Source organism: Megascapheus bottae, chromosome 11 (assembly GCF_031878675.1).
Source record: "Megascapheus bottae isolate mThoBot1 chromosome 11, mThoBot2.hap1, whole genome shotgun sequence".
NCBI classification, from domain to species: domain Eukaryota; kingdom Metazoa; phylum Chordata; class Mammalia; order Rodentia; family Geomyidae; genus Megascapheus; species Megascapheus bottae.
This window is the reverse complement of record NC_143519.1, coordinates 10,119,832-10,142,655: the sequence shown is the minus strand read 5'-3', so window position 1 is coordinate 10,142,655 and position 22,824 is coordinate 10,119,832. Positions and strand designations below refer to the sequence as shown.

The window sequence follows — 22,824 nt, the reverse complement described above, 5'->3', positions numbered from 1 at the left end:
AAACTAATGTTTCCAGTATGTTCACAGATGGATTCAGGTTGGGGGAAAAGAGCAGGTTGCCAATAGCCATCTTTCCTATGTCTCTGAAAATGAACTTGAAGTACAGGACTTTAGGGAGAGATCAGCTTGGGTAAGGGCATGTTAGAAGAACCCAGTGACATCAGGATGGAAGTTCCCTCTTGGATCTTTTAGTTGTTCTTGTATTGTATTTGGGGGTTTGTTTTTCCTCTGCTTCCTTCTCCACTTTCCTATTGACAAAATACAAGCACACACACACACACACACACACACACACACACACACACACCTAACCTATAAACAGTTCAAACACTTAGAAAACAATAACCCAGATTAGGGAAGATACAGAATCAGGAACAGACTTGTAAGACTGTCAAAATAGGGACCTCCTGTAGGCACTACACCAACCCAACCCAAGGAAGACCTGAATGCACATGTCCACAAGAGGACTCCAGCTGAGTAATGGAATATCAGCATGGGACAAGCACCACCAAGCTTTTCCACAATCTACTTCATTCCCAGGGATCTCGTCCACATGAATCTAATGGGTGTGAATGAACAGGCTCAGGTGGGAACTGCAGCAGCAAAGTAGAGGCCACATGTTTACCCTTAAGAGGCTATAGTTAGCTGATAGATCTCTTCACACCAAAATAAAAGTCTGAGGATTTCAACTAATGGTGCTCACTTGGCTTCTCGCCATCATATAAGCCACTTATCCCTGGAAAGAAGACACACATAAATAAATGGAGTAAAGAAGTCAGTGGAAGATAGAAGTATGGATCTCAATAAAGATAGGGAAATCCTGTAGAAGAAAAAAACAACCTCAAGTAGAAAAATCAAACAAAATAAAATGGAAAGCATCTCCAGTACAGAATACAAAATGGAAGATAGAATTTTAAGACTTGAAGACAAAGTAGACATATTGAAGAAAAAAAAACACATGAAAAACAATCAAAGAAATGTACATCTGAAGAATTTGAAGGCTTTAAATGACCTGACATAAAGATTTTGAACATAATAAAGATAAGGAGATGATTGTTAAAGGCACAGGAAACATTTAACATAGTAATAGCAGAAAACTTCACAAATCTTGAAAAAAGAGAAGGCTATTCAAGTAGAGGAGACTTTCAGAACACCCAGCAAATCTGATCAGAAACATACTGTAGTTTAAAAATGAAAACAATGGAAAAAATAGCAAAGGCCATAATAGAGAAAAGCGCATGTAACTTACAAGAATAAATATATCAAGATAACAGATCTCTCAACAGAAGCCCTAAAAACAAAGATGTCTTAGAATAATTGTATTTCAAGCAAATATAGTTAACAGCTGCCAATTCAAAAACATTCAAAAAAAATTCAGCACTACAGAAGGCATCAAGGATTTCCTGCACACAGAAGAGGATAGCTAACATAGACATTAAAAAGATGGAGAAATCAAATCACATTAGATGAGAGCAGATGAGCACAGGATAGGACAAACCATTACATACTTTTCCATTTCCACCATTGGTATCAGTGGACTCCATTCCCTAATCTAAAGTCCTAGAATGGTGAACTGGATCAAAAGGCAAGACCCAACCATCTGCTGTCTACAAGAAGAAATGTATCTGACAAAAATTGATTGAACATTTCAATATTTAAAATATTCAATCACTGGCTTGAAGGAAAGGTTACAAATTTCTTCCAAGCAAGCAGACACCATTTAGAGGAATACTTATTCACCTATCTAATAAAGTTGTCTTTAAATCAAAATTGGTCGAGAAAAAGATAATTTCATATTAGTACAAGGAAATCACCATCAAAAAGTGATAAATAATTTATGCATCAAGTGTAGATGAGCCCAACTTTTTAAAACAAACACTATTGGACTTATAAACACAATGACAGTAGGAGATTTCAACAGCCCATGCTCATTCATGGATCATACAGGCAAAAAAAATTAACAGAGAAACTTCATCTAGTAGCTGGATGAAATATTCTGTGTATGTCTTTCAGGATCATTTGTTCAATGGCTGCAAAGTAGATTATATTCTAAGACATAAGATGTCTCAGCAAATATATAAGAAAACTAAAATAGCCTCTTCTATCCTCTCAAACCATCGTGGAATAAAATTAGAATTTAGCAGTGAAAGAAGTCACAGAAAATATTCAAATTTGTGGAGATTGAACAACATATTGTTGTTCATATTGATGAGTGTATCATCAAACTGAGAGGAAATCTAAAATGTTCCTTAAAAATCTCATGAAAATTTAAATAAAACCTACCAGAACCTTTGTGACACAGCAAAGGCCATGATAAAAGGGAAGTTTATAGCTATGAGCAGCTACATTAATACCCCAATGATGTACCTGTCTTAGAAAAACACACTGGTGGCTTACCTATAATCCTAGAGACTCAAGAGGCTGAGATCTGAGAATCAAGGCTCAAAGCCAGCCTGGCCAACAAAGTCTATGAGACTCTTTTCTCCCAATTAACCACCAAAAAACCAGAAGTGGAGTTCTGGCTCAAAGTAGTAAAGCACTATCCTTGAGCAAAAAAGATCAGGGACAGTTCCTAGGCCCGATGACTGACAAACACAAAAGCAAAACAAGAACAAAAACAAGCCAAACCTAAAACGATTAGACAGAAAGAAATGTTATTGCTTTCTATCAGTGAGTTGTAAGACAATTTTAGATAGCCTAATGTTTAATTAGAGTCTTCAGGCAATAAAAAGACAAGGGGAAAACTACTAGAAAAAAAGAAACGATTTTCCAAATTTCACTTTTTAAAGCTATAAATCCAAGGACCTAAGAAGCTCATTGACTCTCAAGCAAAATAAATACAAAGAAAACTAAACAAGGTCCTCATAACCAGACACTTTAACAATCAACTGTAATCAACAAATTGGAATTATAGAGCAGCCAGAAGCAAAGAAGAATGAAAAATAGGTTAAATACCAAGGAGCACTGATGATAGAAGACCCCTTGTCAGAAACAATGAATGTAAGAAGACAATGGAACCGGGTGCTATGGCTCATACCTGTAATCCTAGCTACTCAGGAGGCTGAGCTGTGAGGATCAAGGTTCAAAGCCAGCCCAGGTACTAAAGTCCCTGAGACTCTTATCTCCAATTAACCACTAGAAAATGGGAAGTGGTGCTGTAGCTCAAGGGTAGAGTGGTAGTCTTGAGCTGAAGAGCAAGGGGACAGCACCCAGGCCCAGAGTTCAAGCCCCAGGATGGGAAGGGAGGAGGGGAAGACAATGGAGCACTATCTTTCACATATCCCCAACTTATTAAATAATAAATGTCAGCCTAGAGATATACCTATTGGCAGTATCTTTCAAATGTGAATTTTAAATGTAAACTTCTTCCAAAATGCAAAAGTTGAAACTCTCCCATCAGCAGACCTCACAAAGTAAATATGAAAGGAAGATCGCTAAAGGACAAAGGTCCTGGATAGAAATACAATCTACACAAAGAAATGAAGCATAACAAAAATGCTAAGTACATGGTGTTCTATAACTTCCTCTAAATCATGAAATGCCAGTGTCCTAAAGCTTCTCTGTGTGCTGCAAAATCTGTGCCCCTAACATTTGCTCAAAATGCAGGAGAACTAAATGTGTCTGTATCATTTAATCACTGACTATTCTTGTGCATTGGGAAAAAAATTATGTATGATATAGAATAGTGGGATCAACAACTGCAGAATACATTTTTTGACAAAGAAGTTTTCTTTATTCCTTTTATTTCCTTTATGGCATTAAACATACAAGTCTACTAATAATGCACACATTAAATCACTGCAAAGGACCCTCCCCCCCAAAAAAACCCTCGATGAGTTGATTCACTGTCACTTAAGCAGAGGAAACAGTAAAAATATGTGAATCTAGGCAATGACAAAAGAGCAACAAACATGTTTTCAGAACAAGCAGTGATATTCATTCACCAGCTTAAGCCCGAAGACCAACTTGTTTAAATATCAACGATGATGACACAATATGGTATTCATTCATCAAAACTGGCAACTGAAAGAATTCCTATGTCGTATAAACAAGGTGGAGAAAAGGAACAGTTTACAATGTGTGTCACTTCTAGACAGCAAGCTCAACAAGTTATTCCTGATTCTTCGGGAACATATGCTCAGTCAGTTTTTCCAAGAACTTTTCAACTTTTACTTTCACCAAAAAATCATGGTGACTTTCTGTTCCCAGAACTTTGTCTGCACACACTTGAAATTCTTTCAAAAAGAAAAAAAGTGAGCCTTCCTCAAACTGGCTCTGAGTAGGTTCATTTTCTTCCCATTTAAAATGATCATTTATGTACTCAAAAATGATCAGAAGCTTAAGAATAATCTCTTCGGTCTCTTTCTTATCAAAGAGGGAACCCAGTGAGGGCGGTACCTGGGCCCTGAGCAGTTCTCGAGTCATAGCTGGATTTTCAGCCAAATTCAAAAGAAGTTTCAAAATCTGAAGTTTAGTTTCTTCATTTCCTGCTAAAAATAAGCGGAAAAAGTCTGAAATGGAATTAGCAAGTATGTGCTGATACTCATTAGTAACAGTCATATTTGTAAGCAATCTGAGTCCAGCCAACTGCACAGAGGAGTTCAGGCGAGATGTAATTGTGTCATCACACACTTGATTCATGTATATCTTAAGCCAACGCTGATTTTCTGTATTTACACTCAAGTTATTTAGGACAATTAAAGCCTTTTCCTTAACAATGGGGTCCCGAGTGTTGAGAATCTTTGCAACAATTGGGAGACCACCAAGTTCACGAATAATATCTCTGTTAAATGCATAAGCAGCATTGTTACCCAGAGCAATTAAAGCTGCTTCAAGAATATAAGGCTTTTCCGACATCTCCACCAAACAGAGTACTTTCTGTAGCTCTTGAGGGGACAGAACAGTATCATTAGAATTAGGGGAAGCCCGTTTCTGGACAGCTTGACGAGCCCTGTCAGCTCTGGCCCTGGCTCTGGCTCTGGCTCTGGTCCCAGCCTCAGTCCCAATCCGGGCCCAAGGAGGGTACCACACTATGCTCTTGCTCTCACTACTGTCATCATCATCATCATCTGACCAGTCATTATATCTGGCCCCAGAATAGTTCCCAGCATCATCCACACCCCCAGAGCCACCCTCCGCCATTGTCTCTTTGCTTTGTTTTCTTCCCCAAATCAGTCTATAGATGTAATAGCAGGCTCCAACTCCAATCAGTAGGTCTGCAGTCACCCCTGGCGTAGTCCATGCAATGGTTCCTGGCAACAGCAGGGACCAAGAAACAGAGTAGTCACTGAGTGAGTGAAGGGGGTTGTGGGCCTGAGTGCAGGCTTCAGAAGAGAGGTGTTCTTTTGCCACTTCCAGGTCACAATACTGTTGCTTCTAATCTCTAGGGAAACAGGGCAACTTCCTCCCTCGCTTCAAGTAGTGCCAGTCCTCTCTTGCTTGGGCGTTGCACCACAACCTATGGGAAAATTGTAGAGATTTGACAACTTCCTTTTCCTACTCCTTCCCTCCACCCGTCCTCAGGGCAAGAGGATACTGGTGAAGAATTCCTCCATGGCATATGAGGAATCGGTTTCATGACCCTTATCATCCTTATTCTTGCTTACTAGATTTTTTTAAAGACTCAGAATAAAAGGGTTTTTATTATCTTGAAACTATAATAAGTCAATTATTTCATGACTCTTCTGTGGTCGGCCAGTCAAAATGCTCAGTTCAGCTGGATTAATTTCATGTACATCCACAGTAAAAAAGTCTTCATTGATTCATACAGGAAGCAGTTCATTCACTGAGCCAGTCAGTATACACAGAGTACCAGCCGTGCTTTAGACCTAGGGCTGCGGTGTTACACATCTGTGAACAAGAAACACATGATCCTGACCTGTTAAGAGTTGACTCGCTTAAGATTCTATTGATTTCATAACCATCAGAGATGTACTGCATTTTAAAATAGTTCTAATACGCCCTCCCTCTCCTGAAATTCATGTGTAAATGTCTATCACCTCTGTCTCCAGGCTTCTTTCCTCAACTCTCCACATACCCGACATGAAATTAAGGGTAACGTGAACTGGGAGGAAAATGGCTGTGAAACCCAGCCACATTCCACTTCATCTGCTGAACCGTAATGGGCTCTTCATTACTGCGATCACATTCGAATCAGAACACAGCCGAACCAAGAGATCTGCAAGGCACTGGGATGCTAGAGGTAGGTCAACAAAGAAAAGCACCTAGAGAAGGGAAAGTCTAGGACTATGGGCCGCACAACACTATTGCTCCATGACGAATGGTAATGTGTAGGTACCCAAGAAGCCCTGGTGGGTGATCACCCAGGAGCAGCCCACCCCCACCCTTCACACTCCTACACCTCCATAGCAATTACTGAGTCATCAGCACTCTAACTAAAATTAGTCACTTACTTAGTACGAGTCATTTTCATTGGTCTCACTTTTGGCTCTTCCACATATCATATCCCTTACGAACATGAGCTCCATTTTCCTTTGTCTTTATGGAATGTACCTGAATAAAGTAAAAAGAAAAAAGGAATTATTTAAAGTTAACCCTGCTACCGTTTGAATAAAACTGTAAAACACTTGTTGAAATTTTACTCCCAATGTAACCATGTGTGAGGTGGTGTTTAGGTCAGGAGGTCTCTGCTCATTCTCGTAGAAGCAGGTTCTTTACCACGGAGAGATTACTATGGAACAAGACAACCCTTCATTATATGTCTCTTACACACACACACACACACCTACCTACCTTCCTGTCCTTCTGATTTTCTATCCTGTTACAAGACAGCATGAGGTGCTAACCAAAAGACTTAGATTTTCCCTTCTCTAGTCTTGTCCTTGAATTTCCTCCTCCAGAACTGTGAATTAAGTACATCTCTATCCTTTATAAATCACCAAGTCTCTTGGATTTTGCTATACAAAAACAGAACACAAATCAGACATCTTCTAAAGTCCCTCTTCTAGGTGTACATCATCAAGAAAGTTTCCATTTCTGTATGTAGAATGGAATTAATGATGCCTTCTTTGCAAAGCTGTTATGAGAATCCAATAACACGATTCATTTTGTCTAAGTGATTTATAAATCATAAAACTTCATATACAACAAGATGAGGGGTGGGGTCGGGAGAGGGTAATGGGGACCAAAACATGAGAAAGGGTATCAGTGTTTGTGAAGTAATGCACCTTCTACCTGGCAAATATAATTCAATCTTCTATTAATTACAATAAAAATATATGAAAAAAATTTCATATAGATCCCCCAAAAGCTTAACACCATGATGTATATATAATCTAAATAATACTAATGAATACTTTTGGTACAGTGCCAAGTATTCTGTTATTTTATGTAACAACCCTGAAAGGTCAGCAGAACTATTATGAAAAAAACTGAAAGACAGGGCCAGGACTTTGGCCTAGTGGTAGAGTGTTTGCCTAGCATGCACAAAGACCCAGGTTCGATTCCTCAGTACCACACACATAAAGCCAGATAGTGGTACTCTGGCTCAAGTGGTAGAGCTCTAGCCTTGAGAAAGCCCAAGGATAGTGCTCAGACCCCGAGTTCAAGCCAGGGCTGGCACAAAAAAAAAACAAAAAAAAAAAACCAATCCTGAGAGACAGAGCTTGAATAAGTCTCTAAGGAAGGTCTTTCAGTGGGCAAATAATAAATTATTCTGCCATTCCTTTTCTTTCTGTTTCAATGATGCCTAGCAGAGTTTATCACACATAATGCCAGTTGTGAACACAGATTATGTGGTTTATATTATTTGTGGGGAAACAGGACTGTTTTTCTCTAAAGGGCTCCCCTGTGGGTGTATGCTTCTACTGTTTGCTCAAGTCTAAAGAATGGGATATTCCGAGGTTTATTGGAAATCCAGTCTGCTCTGACCACACCTGAAGCATGGCAGCATTATCTTTCTCCCTCAAGCTTTTCACTCTCTTTGTCAGTAACTGCAAATATGTCTCCATTCTGGTAAGTAGTACTTAAAAACTGCTCATCTCTATAGACATCATGTTTTATTTCATAAATTAATATGTACCTATGATATACAAACCCTTAGCCTAATTTTGATTATGTTCTAAAAACTAAGTGCCAGTGATTGTATAGAGATTCCCTTCTTGCATACTTGTTTATTAAACATGTCATTTGAAATGATATAAAAATCAGTTAATAAATTCTTTAATAAAAAAGCTAAATTCAGTCAATTGATTATTTTTTGTCAATAAAGTTTTATTGCAACAAAAAAATGCTCATCTGCTTTTCCATTGCACTCAAATTCTTCACCTGGAAACCCTTAGGGCTGCGCAGGCTCTGTCTAGGCAGGCACAGTAATGTCAGCATTGCCCTCCTGCACCCCACAGCAGAGGCTGGTTCCTGAGGCACTTTGCTCCCTATGGCACAAGAAGAGACAGCGTTCATCACGAGCGCAGATCCTTAGTGGCTTTTTCTCCCCTTCACCCTGAAATGCAGGTCTGCCCTTTCTGAGTTTCCCAATTTATCATAATGCAAAAAGGTCATTATGCTTGTGTAGCTGCAGATTAACTCCCGGTTCAAACTTGTCAAATATGAAATGTTCTTTCCCAGCTAGAGCCAAATGAGCATCACCCAGTGTTTATCTCTGTCTCTTCACTCTGCTGGAACTCAGTCTCATCGGGCAGCCTAAAATAACCACTGCCAGCTCCAGATCAGAATCTCATACCTGACATTTTACAGGTGAAGATCAGAGGGCGTATGTACAAGGTGGGACATGGCATACTAGTGACAGGCTGGTGAGACTTCTGGTCTCCTTCTTGTCCCTTGTCACCTTAAGCATTTCATTTCTAACTCAGTCTTCAAGGTTCCCATGTATATGGGAGAGTCTTATCCTAAAAGGCTGATGGACAGTCACTCCCCCCACACACCTTAACCCCTTCTGGAAATGCTGCTTCCTGTGCCCCTGACTTCACAATCATCTCATCCTAACGAAAGGTTACACCAAGGTCAAGAGTGTGACCTCACTGGTGGCTCCTCCCACCCTCTGAAGATATGGAAGGAAGGGCCTGGGGATGCCACTTGTGTTGAGCTGGCCGCACTTTCATCACAAGCTCTTCTCCCACCATTCTAGGGGATGAAGTGAGAAGCCTGGCTGGTCTCAGGTGTCACTTGCTATGAGGCAGCCCAGGAGGACCTCTGAGTGTCCTGTGGTGAACGGAACAGCGATCCCACCACCCTCACTCTAGATTCTTGAGAAGGCATTTGTCTGCATCAAGCCCTCTCTATCCCTCCTCTGAAATGCAGCAAGGAGCACTGTAAGACTCAGCCTCACAGCCAGACCTGTGTCTCCCTGGATCTCAGGTATATGCCAAAAACTTCTTGGTTGGGCTTGAAAAGCCCCAGAAGCTCCACTGCTCTTGGAACCTCTGAAGAATCAGAAGAGAAAGCAAGGAGCAAACAGCTATGTGAAGAACTGAGGACACCGACCATGCTCTCAGGCAGATGCAGCTGGTTATCACTTCAGCTCTTTCTGTATCCTCACCCCAGGGGTGCCCTGACTAACTCTGCTCTGCAGACAGACAGTATCAAGTCTGCTGTAAAGAAGCTAGTAATATCGTGAGAGCTGCCATGGGAAAAGATAATAAATTAAGCTTGGAGAATTTCCTGCAGTTTTTAAATCAAATGCTAGGAAAGCAGAGGCATGGACTGGAGGAAGGCTGGTTATGTAGGAAGAAGGTGGAGACACATTATCTGTCTTCCCAGGCTCATACCTTCTGGCTTCACAGCCATGCCCTCTGCTGTGCTCCACAGGTCATGGTTTTAAATTAACACTCCACAAAATAGAATTAGAATGTGATGATGGGGTTTTGGGATGGCTCTGCTTTGCATTTAAATCCTTGGAAAACATTACATTCCCACGTTCTGAACACTTTTTGATTCAAAGCATAATTCGAGTTTGAAGATAACCGTGATTTTTTTATAGCTCCTTTTCAGGAAAGAAGAAAGGATTAGTAAATTTAGCACGAAGATGCAGACTGCTCTGGATAAACACTGCCAGCCCTGGACTCTGACTCCATATGGGGAGCATGAAGCATAGAGATGACCTTTTTCAGGGGATGAATTAGTCTAGAAACAAACTACAGCCTTCAGAATGGGTCTTCCAGCAGCATAAAGACCTTCAGACTCTTATCTCCAATTAACCCCTAGAAAAGCAGAAGTGACACTGTTGCTCCAGGTAGGCTTGAGCTGAAGAGCTCAGGGACAGCTCCCAGGCCCAGAGTCCAAGCCCCACCACCAAAAACAAAAACAAAAACAAAAAACTATGATCCTCATATCTCAACCTCCTGAGGAGCTAGGATTGCAGGTGTGAACCATTGGTGTCCAGCTTAAAAACTCACTTTTAAATCACAGCACACGGAGAACAGGGAAGCAGAACCATTCAGACAGCTGCAAAAAACCAAGAAGACGCATCTGCCCTCCCTTCCCTTCCATCGTCCCAGGCTTTCAGGTGTTTGTCAAAACTGAACTGAGGTATTAGATGAATTAAAAATACAGTATGATGGGCTGGGAGTTTGGCCTAGTGGTAGAGTGCTTGCCTAGCATGCATGAAGACTCAGGTTCGATTCCTTGGTATCACATAGATAGAAAAAAGCTAGAAGTGGTGCTATGGCTCAGGTGGTAGAGCTCTATCGTTGAGAAAATCCAAGGATAGTGTTCAGGCCCTGAATTCAAGGCCCATGACTGGAAAAAAAAAAAAAGTACAGTATGAGTACTGTTTAAATAAGGTTAACTAAACCTGGAGATTTTACTATGTGGGGGAAAAAAAGCTGAGAAGTGACCAGTGGTATCAGCTCACACTGTGATTAAAGAAAGGAGCGAGACATTCAACAGCTCACTACTAAAGATAGCAGTATGAGAGAAAACTACAGCTCTGTCATGATCTGCTCCCCGGAAGAACCGAGTGTTCCATGAACCATCTTCCTATAGGAGTTCATCCCTGTAACAAACAGCTTCGTGAAGCGATACATTTTGATCTTCTATCACACCGAATTTCTTTTACTGTCTTCTATGTAGATCTTTTTGGACCACACCTCCCTTCTCATGACTGTTGAGGTCAAACACAAAATGGCAAAGTTCCAGGAGGACAGAGGTTTGGAAGAAGAGGAACTTTTCTCACCTCTAATAAGTTGTCCCGAAAGTAATCAGTTGGTCTGAAGATGGAGATGAAGGAGAAGGGGTCATCTGATGACTCAAACACGTACCACCCTATGACCTATGTCCGAGTGGAAGCAAATAGTTTGAGTTTCAGTTGGCACAAATGCCAGGTGTATTTGCCTGCTTTTCGCTACAGTGCCTGGGAAAAAAATCATTAGTCAACTCTGCCCAGACATCGCTATTGATTTCTCATCTGCCCCCTCCATTGTCTTAGCCCTAAAGATTGTCTGTGACTTTATCAAGTCATGGTGGGTTTCTGATAATTAGCTTCCTTTTATGGCCTATGTGGAGTAGTACGTGAGATTTTAGCAAGATCCATTACTGGTGTTGTTTTCTAATTATTGATAGTATTTAATTTTTAAAAAAATAAAAAAAACAAGGACCAGAGAAGTTTCCATTTAATCACTCTTTTTCTTGCCAACAAGTATGTCAGGGCTTCATATTCATTCAATGGTCAAGAGCCCTATTTCATTGTCCTTTTAGCTGGGTGAGGTAGCTCACACCTGTAATCCTAGCTACTTAGGAGGCTGAGATCTGAGGATTAAGGTTCAAAGCCAACCCGGGCACAAAAGAACCTGAGACTCTTATCTCCAATTAACCTCTAGAAAATGGGAAGTGGGGCTTGGCTCAAGAGTAGGACAGTAGCCTTGCGCTGAAGGGCTCAGAAACAATGACCAGGCCCAGAAATAGCCTTGAGCTGAAGAGTTCAGGGACAGTGCCTCGGCCAAGCTCAAGCCCCACCACCCACACAAAAAAATAATAATAATTTACTTTTTTTTCTTCCCTTGACTCCCTTGACTTTAGAATTCTGAACGTTTCATATTTTCCTTAATATTGGTTGTTATTATTTGTTCAAATTGTAGGTTTCACAAGATTTGGGGGAACAAACGGATTGATAATTAGAATGTGTCTAGGCAAGAAATGAGTGTTAAACTGGTTGCTTTACAACTGTCTGTGCTGGTGCATCCTTATAGAGAAATTAAAATTGGTCACATTGTTTTACCTGTCTATTTACTATATAGCAAATTATCCCCAAATCTACCAATTTAAAACAGGCATTGATTATAGTTTGTGTGGGCCAGGAATTCAGAGTTGACTTGCCTGGATGGTTTTGGCTGGGGACTGCTCGTGAGTCTGCAGGCAAGACAGCAACTGGGCTGTTGTCCTCTTCAGACTCCACAGGCCTGAAGCAGCTGCTTCCAAGGTGGTTCACTCCCACTGCTGTTGAAAGAAGCCTTGGTTATTTGCTAGTAGCAGGAGATCTCAAGATCTTACCACAAAAGCACTTCACCGAATCAGCTGAGATTTTTCACAACATTAAGTTGGTTATTCATCAGAGCAAAATACCCAAAATTCAGACCAAGGAAAAAGCCACAATGGCTTCTGACCTGTTCTTAGAGAATCTGTACCACCATATCAATCATTCTTTATCCATTCATTAAAAGCAAGACATTAAGTCCAGTTGGCATCAGGAAGAGAAGACTCCACCCCTCAAATAGAGCAGAACCAAGTCATTTGGACCTGATCCAACCCCCCCCCTACCTATTAAAACTTGGAGATGACAGCTGTTGCTTTGTTGGGTTGTTTTACATTTATATTTACACAAGCAAGAGTGTCATCAAGTGAAATGAACATAGGAGTCAATTGCAGAGAAATATTTTGATAAAATAAAATGTGATTTTCAGTAAAAGGATTTTTCTCATTTGAAGGCTGAAAAAAAACAAGAGAAACTGAAAAAATGTACCTCTTAATTTCATGCAAAAACCTGGAAATTTTAACATAAAAATTCCAGCTAATCACCAATGGCTCATGTCTGTAATCCTAATTACTCATGAGAATGGTAGTTTGACTCCAGCCCGAGCAGGAAAGTCTGTGGGACTCTTAATCCTCCCGGAAAGTAGATATGGAGCTGTAGCTCGAAGTGATAGAACACAAGCTTTGAGCAGAAAAGGCTCAGGGACAGCCCTGAGTTCAAGCGTACCACTGACAAAATAAATAAATAAATCCCTTTATTATTTTTTTTTCATTTTTCAAGACAAAATGTCACAGTATAATAAAATAGCATTAATGATTCTATGTTTTAAAAAATCAGGAAAATTTAAAATAAAAAAGCTGGGCCCAGTGGCTCACGCCTGTAACCCTAGCTACTCAGGAGGCTGAGATCTGAGGATCACAGTTCAAAGTCAGTCTAGGTACTAAAGATTGAGAGACTCCTATCTCCAATTAACAATTGGTAGCCCTGAGCTGAAGAGCTCAGGGAAAGCACCCAGGTCCAGAGTTCAAATCTCACAACTGAAAAAAAAAAGTAAATAAATAAAAATTTTAAATAAAAATTTCTCCATTATTTTTTTCCATTTTTCAGGTCAAAAAATGATATTTTAATAAGACAGCATTAAACTGCTAATGTTTATATAGAATTACATTTCCACATTCAAAATTACCCAAGCCCAATCTTATTTTCTCTATAATAATAGTAGCTTAATCAAAGGGCTAATGTTTTATGAAGATCTAATGCCTTATCTTTTATAAAAGTTACCATAAAGTTCTCACTTAATCAGCTAGAATTCATGAAATAAATTAATATTCATGGTTCAAAAATTTAATGGTCTATAGAGGTTGATTAAAGGAGACAGCCCAGGACCCATTCACATTTAATGGGCTGCAATTTACTTCAGTATCATGAAGGGTCTCTCACACATATTATCTTCCTTTCATAAAACACGTTTTTAAAAGTTACAAGGTGAATGAATGCTTACATCATGGTGAAGAGTATCAGAAAATCTTCTCAAGGTGTATATGTACCTAAAGCATCAAATTTCCTGGCAGATTTTTAAATCTTTGATTAACTTATTTTTATGTCTTCTTTTTGTTAAGACTTACAAAAGGCCATTATACAGCTTGAAACTGCTTGTCATCAAACTACCATGAATACATCGCAATATCTGTCTTTCCAGTTTGTAAGTTGAACTGCCAGTTTCAAGATGATAGTTTAAAGTTAGAATATCTTCCTCAATTTCTTCGGAATCATATGAAAGCCAGAAAGAGGACGAGAACATTTTTAATATTTAATGAAGTCAGGCAAGAGAAAATGCCACACTTCGTTGATGGAAAGTCTGCAAGAGGTAGGAAACAAAGAGAAGCATGTGTGGTAGAAAGTGAAGATATCTATGGCTTTGGGTCTTGAGAGTAGCAGCAAAGAATATTTCTGAGTGAGAAATACCCTGTTGAGCAAAATAGAAATTGTTTATTCGCAGCAGTCGGGGCAGAGTGCACATGCCAGCAGCAAGAGCTTCCTTGAATTCAGAATGTTGATCCATAAGAAATCACTTCCAGAAGCATATTTGCAAGTTATCACTATAGCAACAGGAGAGCAACAGAAATTATACTGTATGAAAACTCCATGAGAGCTATCTCAATGGGCTGGGAAGAAGTAAGAGCTGAAGAGCCTGCCACTGGCACCCCTGGGTCATTGGGAAGGTTCCAACTACCCTGGAGCTGGGACTGTGGAGTCGCAGCTCCTCCCTAACACAGAGCTTCCGAAGATTGCTGATCCAAGAAAAGTTCACCTCCACCAAATATCAACAACCAAAAGCAGCCTTCCAGGGACCTATTCAAAATTTACAACATGGAAAGACCAGGGAAAGAGTAAAAGGAAGATAAATGGCTAAAAGTCAAGTAGCAGAAGGAAATAATGGGCAAACACTTGTAGTAAGTTTGACATTTTTAATGGAACAGTTGTTCCTCTGAATCAACTGTATGTGCAACAGAAAAAGAGATTGTGGGGGGGGTGGAAAAATGAAGAGATAGGAGGGCAGGGAGAAAGAATACAGACAAGAATTCAATTCATATCCTACAAAACTAAGAAAAGTGAAAGAAGGGGTGAGTTGGGAGGGATGGGTGAAAATGTTGAAAGAGGTGACACTGACCAACATGCATTGTGTCCATAAATGCTTTATCGAGTGGCAACTTCTTTGTACAACTACTTAAAGATGATAAAAAATATTGAAGAAAACATTGAAGAAAATCAAGCATGAGGGTCCAGGAGTTTGCCTAGCAATAGAGTGCTTACCTACCATGCCCAGAGCCCTGGGTTCAATTCCTTGGCTACCACATACACAGAAAAAGTTGAAGTGCTGCTGTAGCTCAAGTGCTGTGTCCTTGAGAAAGCTCAAGGACAGTACCCAGGCCCTGAGTTCAAGCCCCAGGACTGGCAATAAAAATCAAGCATGACTAGCTACTCGGGAGGCTGAGATCTGAGGATTGCAGTTCAAAGCCACCCTGGGCATTAAAGTCTATGAGACTTATCTCCAATTAACCACCAGAAAACTGGAAGTAGCACTTGTTGCAAAATCCAGATGATCACTATGAAAGCTTATGCTCAAATAAACTGGAAAATCTAGAAAAAAAAATGGATCTATGCTTTTTCCTGGGCCAACTTCAGGCCATGCTCCTCCTACCTCCACCTCCAGCGTAGTTGGGGTAGCACACATATACTGCCATGCCCAGCCCTGGATTTGGGTGATAACTAAAGGGGTGTGTACATATGCTAAAAACATATTAAACTTCGCGCTTTACATATAGCTACTTGACACCAATTCTATAAAACTTCCAAAATAGAGGAAGCATTTTCAAATGCACTTCACATCTCAAAACTTCCAAGAGAGCTCTCTCTGGCCACCGCAGTGCGCAGTTTGCACCTCTCCTGAGATCCCTGGGTACTTAATATTTGTATGAGTTTGATTCCCAGTGCTCACCATGTTGCCGGTTGGCATTTATGAGCATGTTTCACAGCTAGGGCTTCATGAACAGAATCTGTTCCTCCCTCCACCCCTGGAACAATTTGTTTCACAGAGTAGACCCTCGGCAAACATTTCTAGGGGAAAAAATGTTTTGTGTTATTTTTCAAAAGGTAAACTATGGGACTTCCTCCAACTCTTGATCAAGTTGATAGAAACAAATCCCTACTTTATATTTAAATAGCACACTGCCAAACACGGCAATTGCTTATGTAGAAGATATTAAAGAGTCTATGCATTAAATCATGTATGACAAAAATCAGTGGCTTGAGCCAAGAATCTGAGGAATTCACATCAAAACCCATACAGTTAACCAATCCTGCCAAAATACATGTCTCAAAAGGAGCTAATTTGTAAATGTTTTAATTTGTTTGTTCATTTGCTTATTTATGCACAGCCTTTCCTAAATTCTTTTTTTTAATTGTTTATTGTAATTAGTAAAAGGGTTACATATTTGCCAGATAGAAGGTGCATTAATTCACATACAGTGATACCCTTTCACATGTCGTGGTACCCATTACCCTCCCCCCCACCCGTCTTGGTTTTCCCCCCTTCCCTATCAAATTTCAAATAACCAAATACAAATAAATTCAATATATCAGATAACAAAGTGAGATACTGTAACAATATGAGATACCCAAGGGACAGCAAAGGAGATGAGAGACAACACAGTACATTAAGAACAACAATCATTCGTTATATGGCTTTTGTTTCAATATCCTGGAGGTCCTTTCAATTAGCTTCATACTATATGGCCTTATGTATCAAGATTTTGCTCTATTGCAGATCTCCGCTAGTAGAGCCCAAGGTTTCTACTGATTATGACAAATGAGGGAAACCATTGAGCCTAAGTTCCTTTGAGTCTGGCTTACTTCACTTAATATGATTTTTTTCTAAGTCTTTCCATTTCCTAACAAATGGGGCTATGTCATTCTTTCTGACAGCAGCATAGAATTCCATTGTGTACAAATACCACAACTTGTTGATCCACTCATCAACTGAGGGACATCTAGGTTGGTTCCATATCTTTGCTATGATGAATAGTGCTGCAATGAACATTGTTGTGCTAGTGGATTTAGTATGTCCTTGTTTCTGGATGGTTGGGTAAATGCCAAGTAGTGGAATTGCTGGGTCATAGGGGAGTTCTATGTTTAGCCTTTTGAGGCACTGCCACACTGCTTTCCATAGTGGTTGAATGAGTTTGCACTCCCACCAACAATGTAGTAGTGATCCCTCCTGGCCACATCCCCTCCAGCATCTGTTATTATTCGTTTTCCTGATCCTGGCCATTCTAACTGGAGTGAGGTGGAATCTTAAAGTTGTTTTGATTTGCATTTCTTTTATGACCAGAGATGTTGAGCATTTCTTCATGTGTCTAGAGGCCATTTTTGTTTCTTCTTCAGAGAAGACTCTCTTTAAGTCTTTGGCCCATTTTTTAATGGGATGGTTGTTACTTTGGAGATTAGTTTTGGAGTGATTCAATTTTTTGAGTTGTTGATATATTTTAGATATGAGGCCTTTGTCTGCTGTTTGGTTGGTGAAGATCTTCTCCCATTCTGTAGGCTTCCTAATTAATTTACTAGCTATGTCCTTTGCCATACAAAAGCTCTGCAATTTAATGCAGTCCCACTTATCCAGCCTTTCTCTGATTTGTTGTGATTCTTGGTCCTTATTAAGAAAGTTTCTACCTGTGCCAAGGAGGCCTAGTGTATCTCCTATTCCTTCCTGTAATGTTTTCAGTGTGTCAGCTTTTACCTCCAGGTCTTTGATCCATTTGGAGTTAATTCTAGTGCAAGGTGACAAAGAAGGATCCAACTTTGGTTTTCTACAGGTGCTTAACCAGTTCTGCCAGCACAACTTGTTGAAGAGGCTGTCTTTCTTCCATTCTATTTTTTTGGCTCCCCTGTCAAAGATTAGGTGGCCATAGGTCTGTGGTTTAATATCTGGGTCTTCAGTTCTATTCCATTGGTCTTCAGGCCTGTTCTTGTGCCAGTACCAAGCTGTTTTGAGAATTATAGCTCTGTAATAGAGTCTAAAGTTTGGAATTGAAATTCCTCCAGCGCTGTTCTTTCTGCTAAGAAGTGTTTTTGCTATACGGGGTCTTTTATTATTCCATATGAAACAAAGCAGGGATCTGAAGCAGCCAAGCTCCCCTTCTGAGAATCAGAAAGGCGAGGCTCCGCCCTTGGAGCCCACATCCTCAGCTGGGCCCCGCCCCTGGGAACAGAGGGGTCTCCTACTGGTCCTGCTGAGAGCCCCTGGAAACTCTCAATCCCCAGACCCTTAGTTTGGGGCTGCCCCTGGAAGCAGCACAGGAAAACGTCTGCCAACCGCGCTCAGACGGACGCTCGCAGATCCATCCCATGGTCCACTGTGAGGCCACTGGTTGGGCTAAGAGCTAGTCATGCAGCAACACATAAGTTTTATTCTAATACTTTCCAAACTTTGTACTCAAATACGCTACCTACTTACCAACTTAGGTCAGTTATCCTTACGCTATACCTTTTCTTCAGTACTACAATATTCTTACACTCCTACGTTAATTCTCTTGTACCTCCCCTGACCTCTCTCATTCTATTTTTCTATCTCTGGACCTCAGTTCGTCTTTCAACCCTTAATACTGCACGGATCTACACTTGATGGCTGTTGAGCAATACTGTATATCTAAGTGTTTAATTATTCTCTAGTCTCAGAGGGACAAAGACAATAGAGATTGGATTGTGAGGCTTATTGTTTTGGGTATAAATCGCTTATCAGTGGATGTATTAGACTGGTCTGTAACTGCACAAAAAGAGTGATAACACCAATCAAAACTTGTGGACATCTAGTGTCTGCCAGCTACAGAGGTCTAGGTTGGTTATATCTGCAAAACTATAATCGTGTTTAGTATTAATCTTGCTCCCATTTTCAAATGGGCAGAACAAGAAACTCAAGAAAAATGTCAAATCAAGAAACAACATCCCCCACCCAATGTAAACAGACAATGGAACAGTCTCTGGCAAACCTAGAGGAGAGTCTTCCAAGTGCTATACAAATGCAACTGACAAACATCATGAATGAAAAATGTGAAAATATAAAGAAAGAGATAAGAGAGGAAGCCATAGCTGAACAAGAAGAACCATAAACAAGGTGATAAGTGAAAAAGAAGAAGCCATAAAGGAGGCCATAATAAAGGTTTTTCAAAGAAAGATGGATGAATTCATAGGATCCACAAATAAAAAGGTGACCGAACTCCAGCAAATGTTGAAAGAAAATAAAGCTACTGAGCTAACCACTCAAATGGAAATCAAGGAGCTAAAGAAATCCATACATGATATAAAAGAAGAGATGCAAGGCATCAAAAATGAGCAATTAGAAGCAAGGGAGATAAAAAATAAAGTAGATAGCTTTGATAGCAGGTTAGACAATGCAGAAGAGAGAATTTCCGGGGCTGAAGATAATTTAGTTATTATAGAGAAAGAACAGAAAATGAGTCAATCCAAATCTAGGAAAAATGAGAGAGCGCTTCAGGAGGTCCAAGATACAATTAGGAAGCCTAATTTAAGGCTAATTGGTATTGAGGAGGGTGTGGAGAAAGAGGTCAATGGTATTGGAAATATACTTCAGGGAATCATCTCAGAGAATTTCCCAAATATCCAGAAGGGCAGGCCCATCCAGATACAAGAAGCTTTTAGAACCCCAAACAGACCTGACCAGAAAAGAACATCCCACCGCCACATCATAATCCGAAATTCTTATGAATAAAATAAAGCAAAGAAAGTACCAAAAATCAATGTTTCAGATCAATTCAGTAACTCAGCAGCAGAAAATCTACTCAGGTTTTGATTTGATCCTATATTGCACCAGGTAATTATTAATTTTTGTCTTGAAGATTTGTATTTTTATTAGCCTTTATTAGTTATTAGTTATACAAAGGAGTTCCACATGACAATGTATGTACATGCAAGGTATCTCCATCAAATTCACTACCTCTCACCCCCCCTTATCTTCTCTTCCCAATTGTTAAAATAATTTCATCAGGTTTTACTGTTCTGCTTTCATGTATATGTGTGAAGTATTTCAACCACATTCACCCTTTCTTTTTGTACTTCCACCTCCTGCTGGTAACTAAGTCAAATTAAACCTAATTCACATTCCTGTCATTCCATCCCCCACCCCACCCCAGGTTGTAGAGATTGAACTCTGAGCCTGAGTGTTGTCCCTGAGCTCTTCAACTCAAGGCTAGTACTCTACCACATGAGCCACAGCACCACTTCTGGTTTTCTGGTGGTTAACTGAAGATAAAAGTCTCATGGCTTTTAGTACCTGGGCTGGCTTTGAACCTCCAACTTCAGATCTCAGCCTCCTGCGTAGCTAGGATAACAGGCATGAGCCACTGGCACCCAGCTCCTGTCATTCATTTTTAAGGATTAGCCTCCTCAAGTGAAAGAAAGCATGTAGTACTTGTCTTTCTGAGCCTAGCTTTAACATGATAATCTTTAGTTCCATCCATTTCCCTTCAGATGATATAATCTCATTATCTTTTCTGGCTGATTAATAGTCCTTTGTGTCACTGTGTATACGTGTTATATTTTCCTTATTCATTCATCAGCCAATGGGCACCTAAGTTGGTTCCATATTTTGGCTACTGCTAATATTGCTGCTATAAGCCCAGGCATTCTGATTCACTGAGTAATTATTATCACCCAAGGTATCCACATAGAAAAGGTGGAACTGGGCAGATATTTAATATTTGTAGTTTAACGTACATTCTGGCTGTGATAACATTCCCACCACTCTGAATGTTCCCACAACAACTGAATCTAATGCTGCGAAGCCTCATTCCTAACTGAACTTTAATCTCCTACTGAGGTTTAAGCAACTCACATTATTGCATCTATCATAAGCCTTTGACTGGAGACTGAGATTCACTTTGAAAATACTGAACCTCTTTCTTATGGCTCTGCCTTCTGCACCACAAAGAACCCACCATGGTGGGCAATTCTCTGGTTTCTAGCATAGTGCATATCCCACAATGCCTCTGTGTGCATGTGTGCAGGTTAATGAGTATGAGAAAGAACCACATTGCATCTTGGTCCTGCAATTTCAAACAGAAATTGGACAGCCATTCCTTACACTGTTAGACCACAACTACCAAGGAAATTCTTCTCTACTCACCAGTTTTTATCACTAACATCCCTATTCTGGGTTTTCTAACTGACTTCTCAATTCTTCTCATTAATCTTCCATGTTACTCAGCCCAGTCCTTCTCCTTCTACTAGACACAAAAACTTAAGTCTCCACATCTTGTTACAAGTCTGGTCAGACCTATCTGGACATGCACTTCCTTAAGAAGGCTCTGAGTGGCATATTCTTATCACAGTAAAAAGATCAATCCTATGAAGTGGTGCTATGCTCAAGAAGTAAGGTGGTAACCTTGGGCTGAAGAGCCCAGGCCCAGAGTTCAAGCCCCGCAACAGACAAGACAATAAAAGAAAAAAGAAAAAGAAAAAGAAAAAAGGCCAGGAGTTTAACCCAGTGGTAGAGTGCTTGCCTAGCATGCATGAAGACCCAGGTTTGATTCCTCAGTACAACATACATTTAAAAAATGTCATTAGGGGTGCTATGGCTCATGTGGTAGAGCTCTAGCGCCTTGAGAGAGCCCAAGCTCAGGCCCTGAGTTCAAGCCCCAGGTCTGCAGAAATAAATAAATAAATAAATAAATAAAAAGATCAATCCTAACCAGATGCCAATGGCTCATGCCTGTAATCCTAGCTACTGAGGAAGCTGAGATCTGAGGATCTCGGTTCAAAGTCAGCCTGGGTAGAAAAGCCCCTTAGACTCTTACCTCCAATTAAGTACCAGAAAACTAGAAGTGGTGCTGTGGCGTAGGTGATAGAGAGCTATCGTTGAGCTGAAGAGCTCAGGGACAGGGCTCAGACCCAGAGTTCAAGCCCCACAACCGTCAAAATAAGATAAGAAAAGAAAAGAAAAGAAAAGAAAAGAAAAGAAAAGAAAAAAAGATCAACCCTAATTTCAAGTTTCCCTCCTATCAGACAGGCTCTGTCCTTAACATAAAATTTTACTGATTCTACTAGGAGCTCCTCTAATGGACCATACAATATTAAAAGCTTTCAGACACCTCAGCTTCACTTGGGGCCCAGGTAGTTGGCTCCTCCCACCCCCTTTCCAGCCTTCATCTTATTGTGGTGTTGGTGTCATTTTGTCTCCCATAGTCACGCCAACATCTGTCCTGTAACAGGCATTCAGGGAAGATATGCCACACCAAAAATTTGAGGTCAATTAGATGTAGATAATTGGCTCCAGACAGCACATGTGCAAATCCCTACAAAAGCAACACTGTGCTGGGAGAAGTGAGAAGTGGCCTTTTAAACCCACACAGAAGACAAAAGCAGAGCCTCTGCATGCAGAAGGTACACTTTGTGCCTTTGATCATTCAGCTTGTTGTAGCGGCCGGCTTCCTTCCAACCTTGACTTTCTCCTTTCATAAATGTGCTCCGGTGGTGCCGCCTCTGGAATTCACAGTGCCCACTTCCTAGACTTGACTCATGCTCAGCATGGAACAAATTATTGCCATTCTGATATCATTTGAAAGCACAAACAACAGAAAGACTATACACCAATCCTACAACAAAAAAATGGTCTCTCGGGAAAGAGTTTGCACCCACCTGCTCCCTCATTTCATTTTCCCAAGAATAATTACTAAGCAAATCTCTGGGGTTCACTGAAAATAATAGCTGTGCCTAAATTTCCTTTATATAACATCCTGTTTCAATTGCACTTGTTAGTACATACTGTATCCCATGGAAATAACCATGAAGTTGACATAGTAATCTGT

At 40.3% G+C, this 22,824-nt stretch overlaps 1 protein-coding gene and 1 long non-coding RNA gene across 3 annotated transcripts in view; both read right to left on the bottom strand.

Annotated features, from left to right (window-relative positions):
• Positions 1-3,744: 3,744 nt before the first annotated feature.
• LOC150056742 (armadillo repeat-containing X-linked protein 3-like) lies at positions 3,745-5,223 on the bottom strand. Its single transcript, XM_090341948.1, has one exon. The coding sequence runs from the start codon at positions 5,140-5,142 to the stop codon at positions 4,111-4,113; it is 1,032 nt and encodes a 343-aa protein (XP_090198074.1). The 5' UTR covers positions 5,143-5,223; the 3' UTR covers positions 3,745-4,110.
• Positions 5,224-5,232: 9 nt separating this feature from the next.
• LOC150056741 (uncharacterized) overlaps positions 5,233-22,824 on the bottom strand; it is a 36,086-nt gene continuing 18,494 nt past the window's right edge. The window contains exons 3-7 of one of the 2 annotated variants that reach the window (XR_016537089.1): positions 15,945-16,063; positions 12,292-12,411; positions 11,153-11,248; positions 6,414-6,513; positions 5,233-5,458 (exon numbers count right to left, since the gene is read on the bottom strand). This is a non-coding gene — a long non-coding RNA (uncharacterized LOC150056741). The remainder of the gene's footprint in view (positions 5,459-6,413; positions 6,514-11,152; positions 11,249-12,291; positions 12,412-15,944; positions 16,064-22,824) is intronic. The other variant, XR_016537088.1, reaches the window with a different exon arrangement.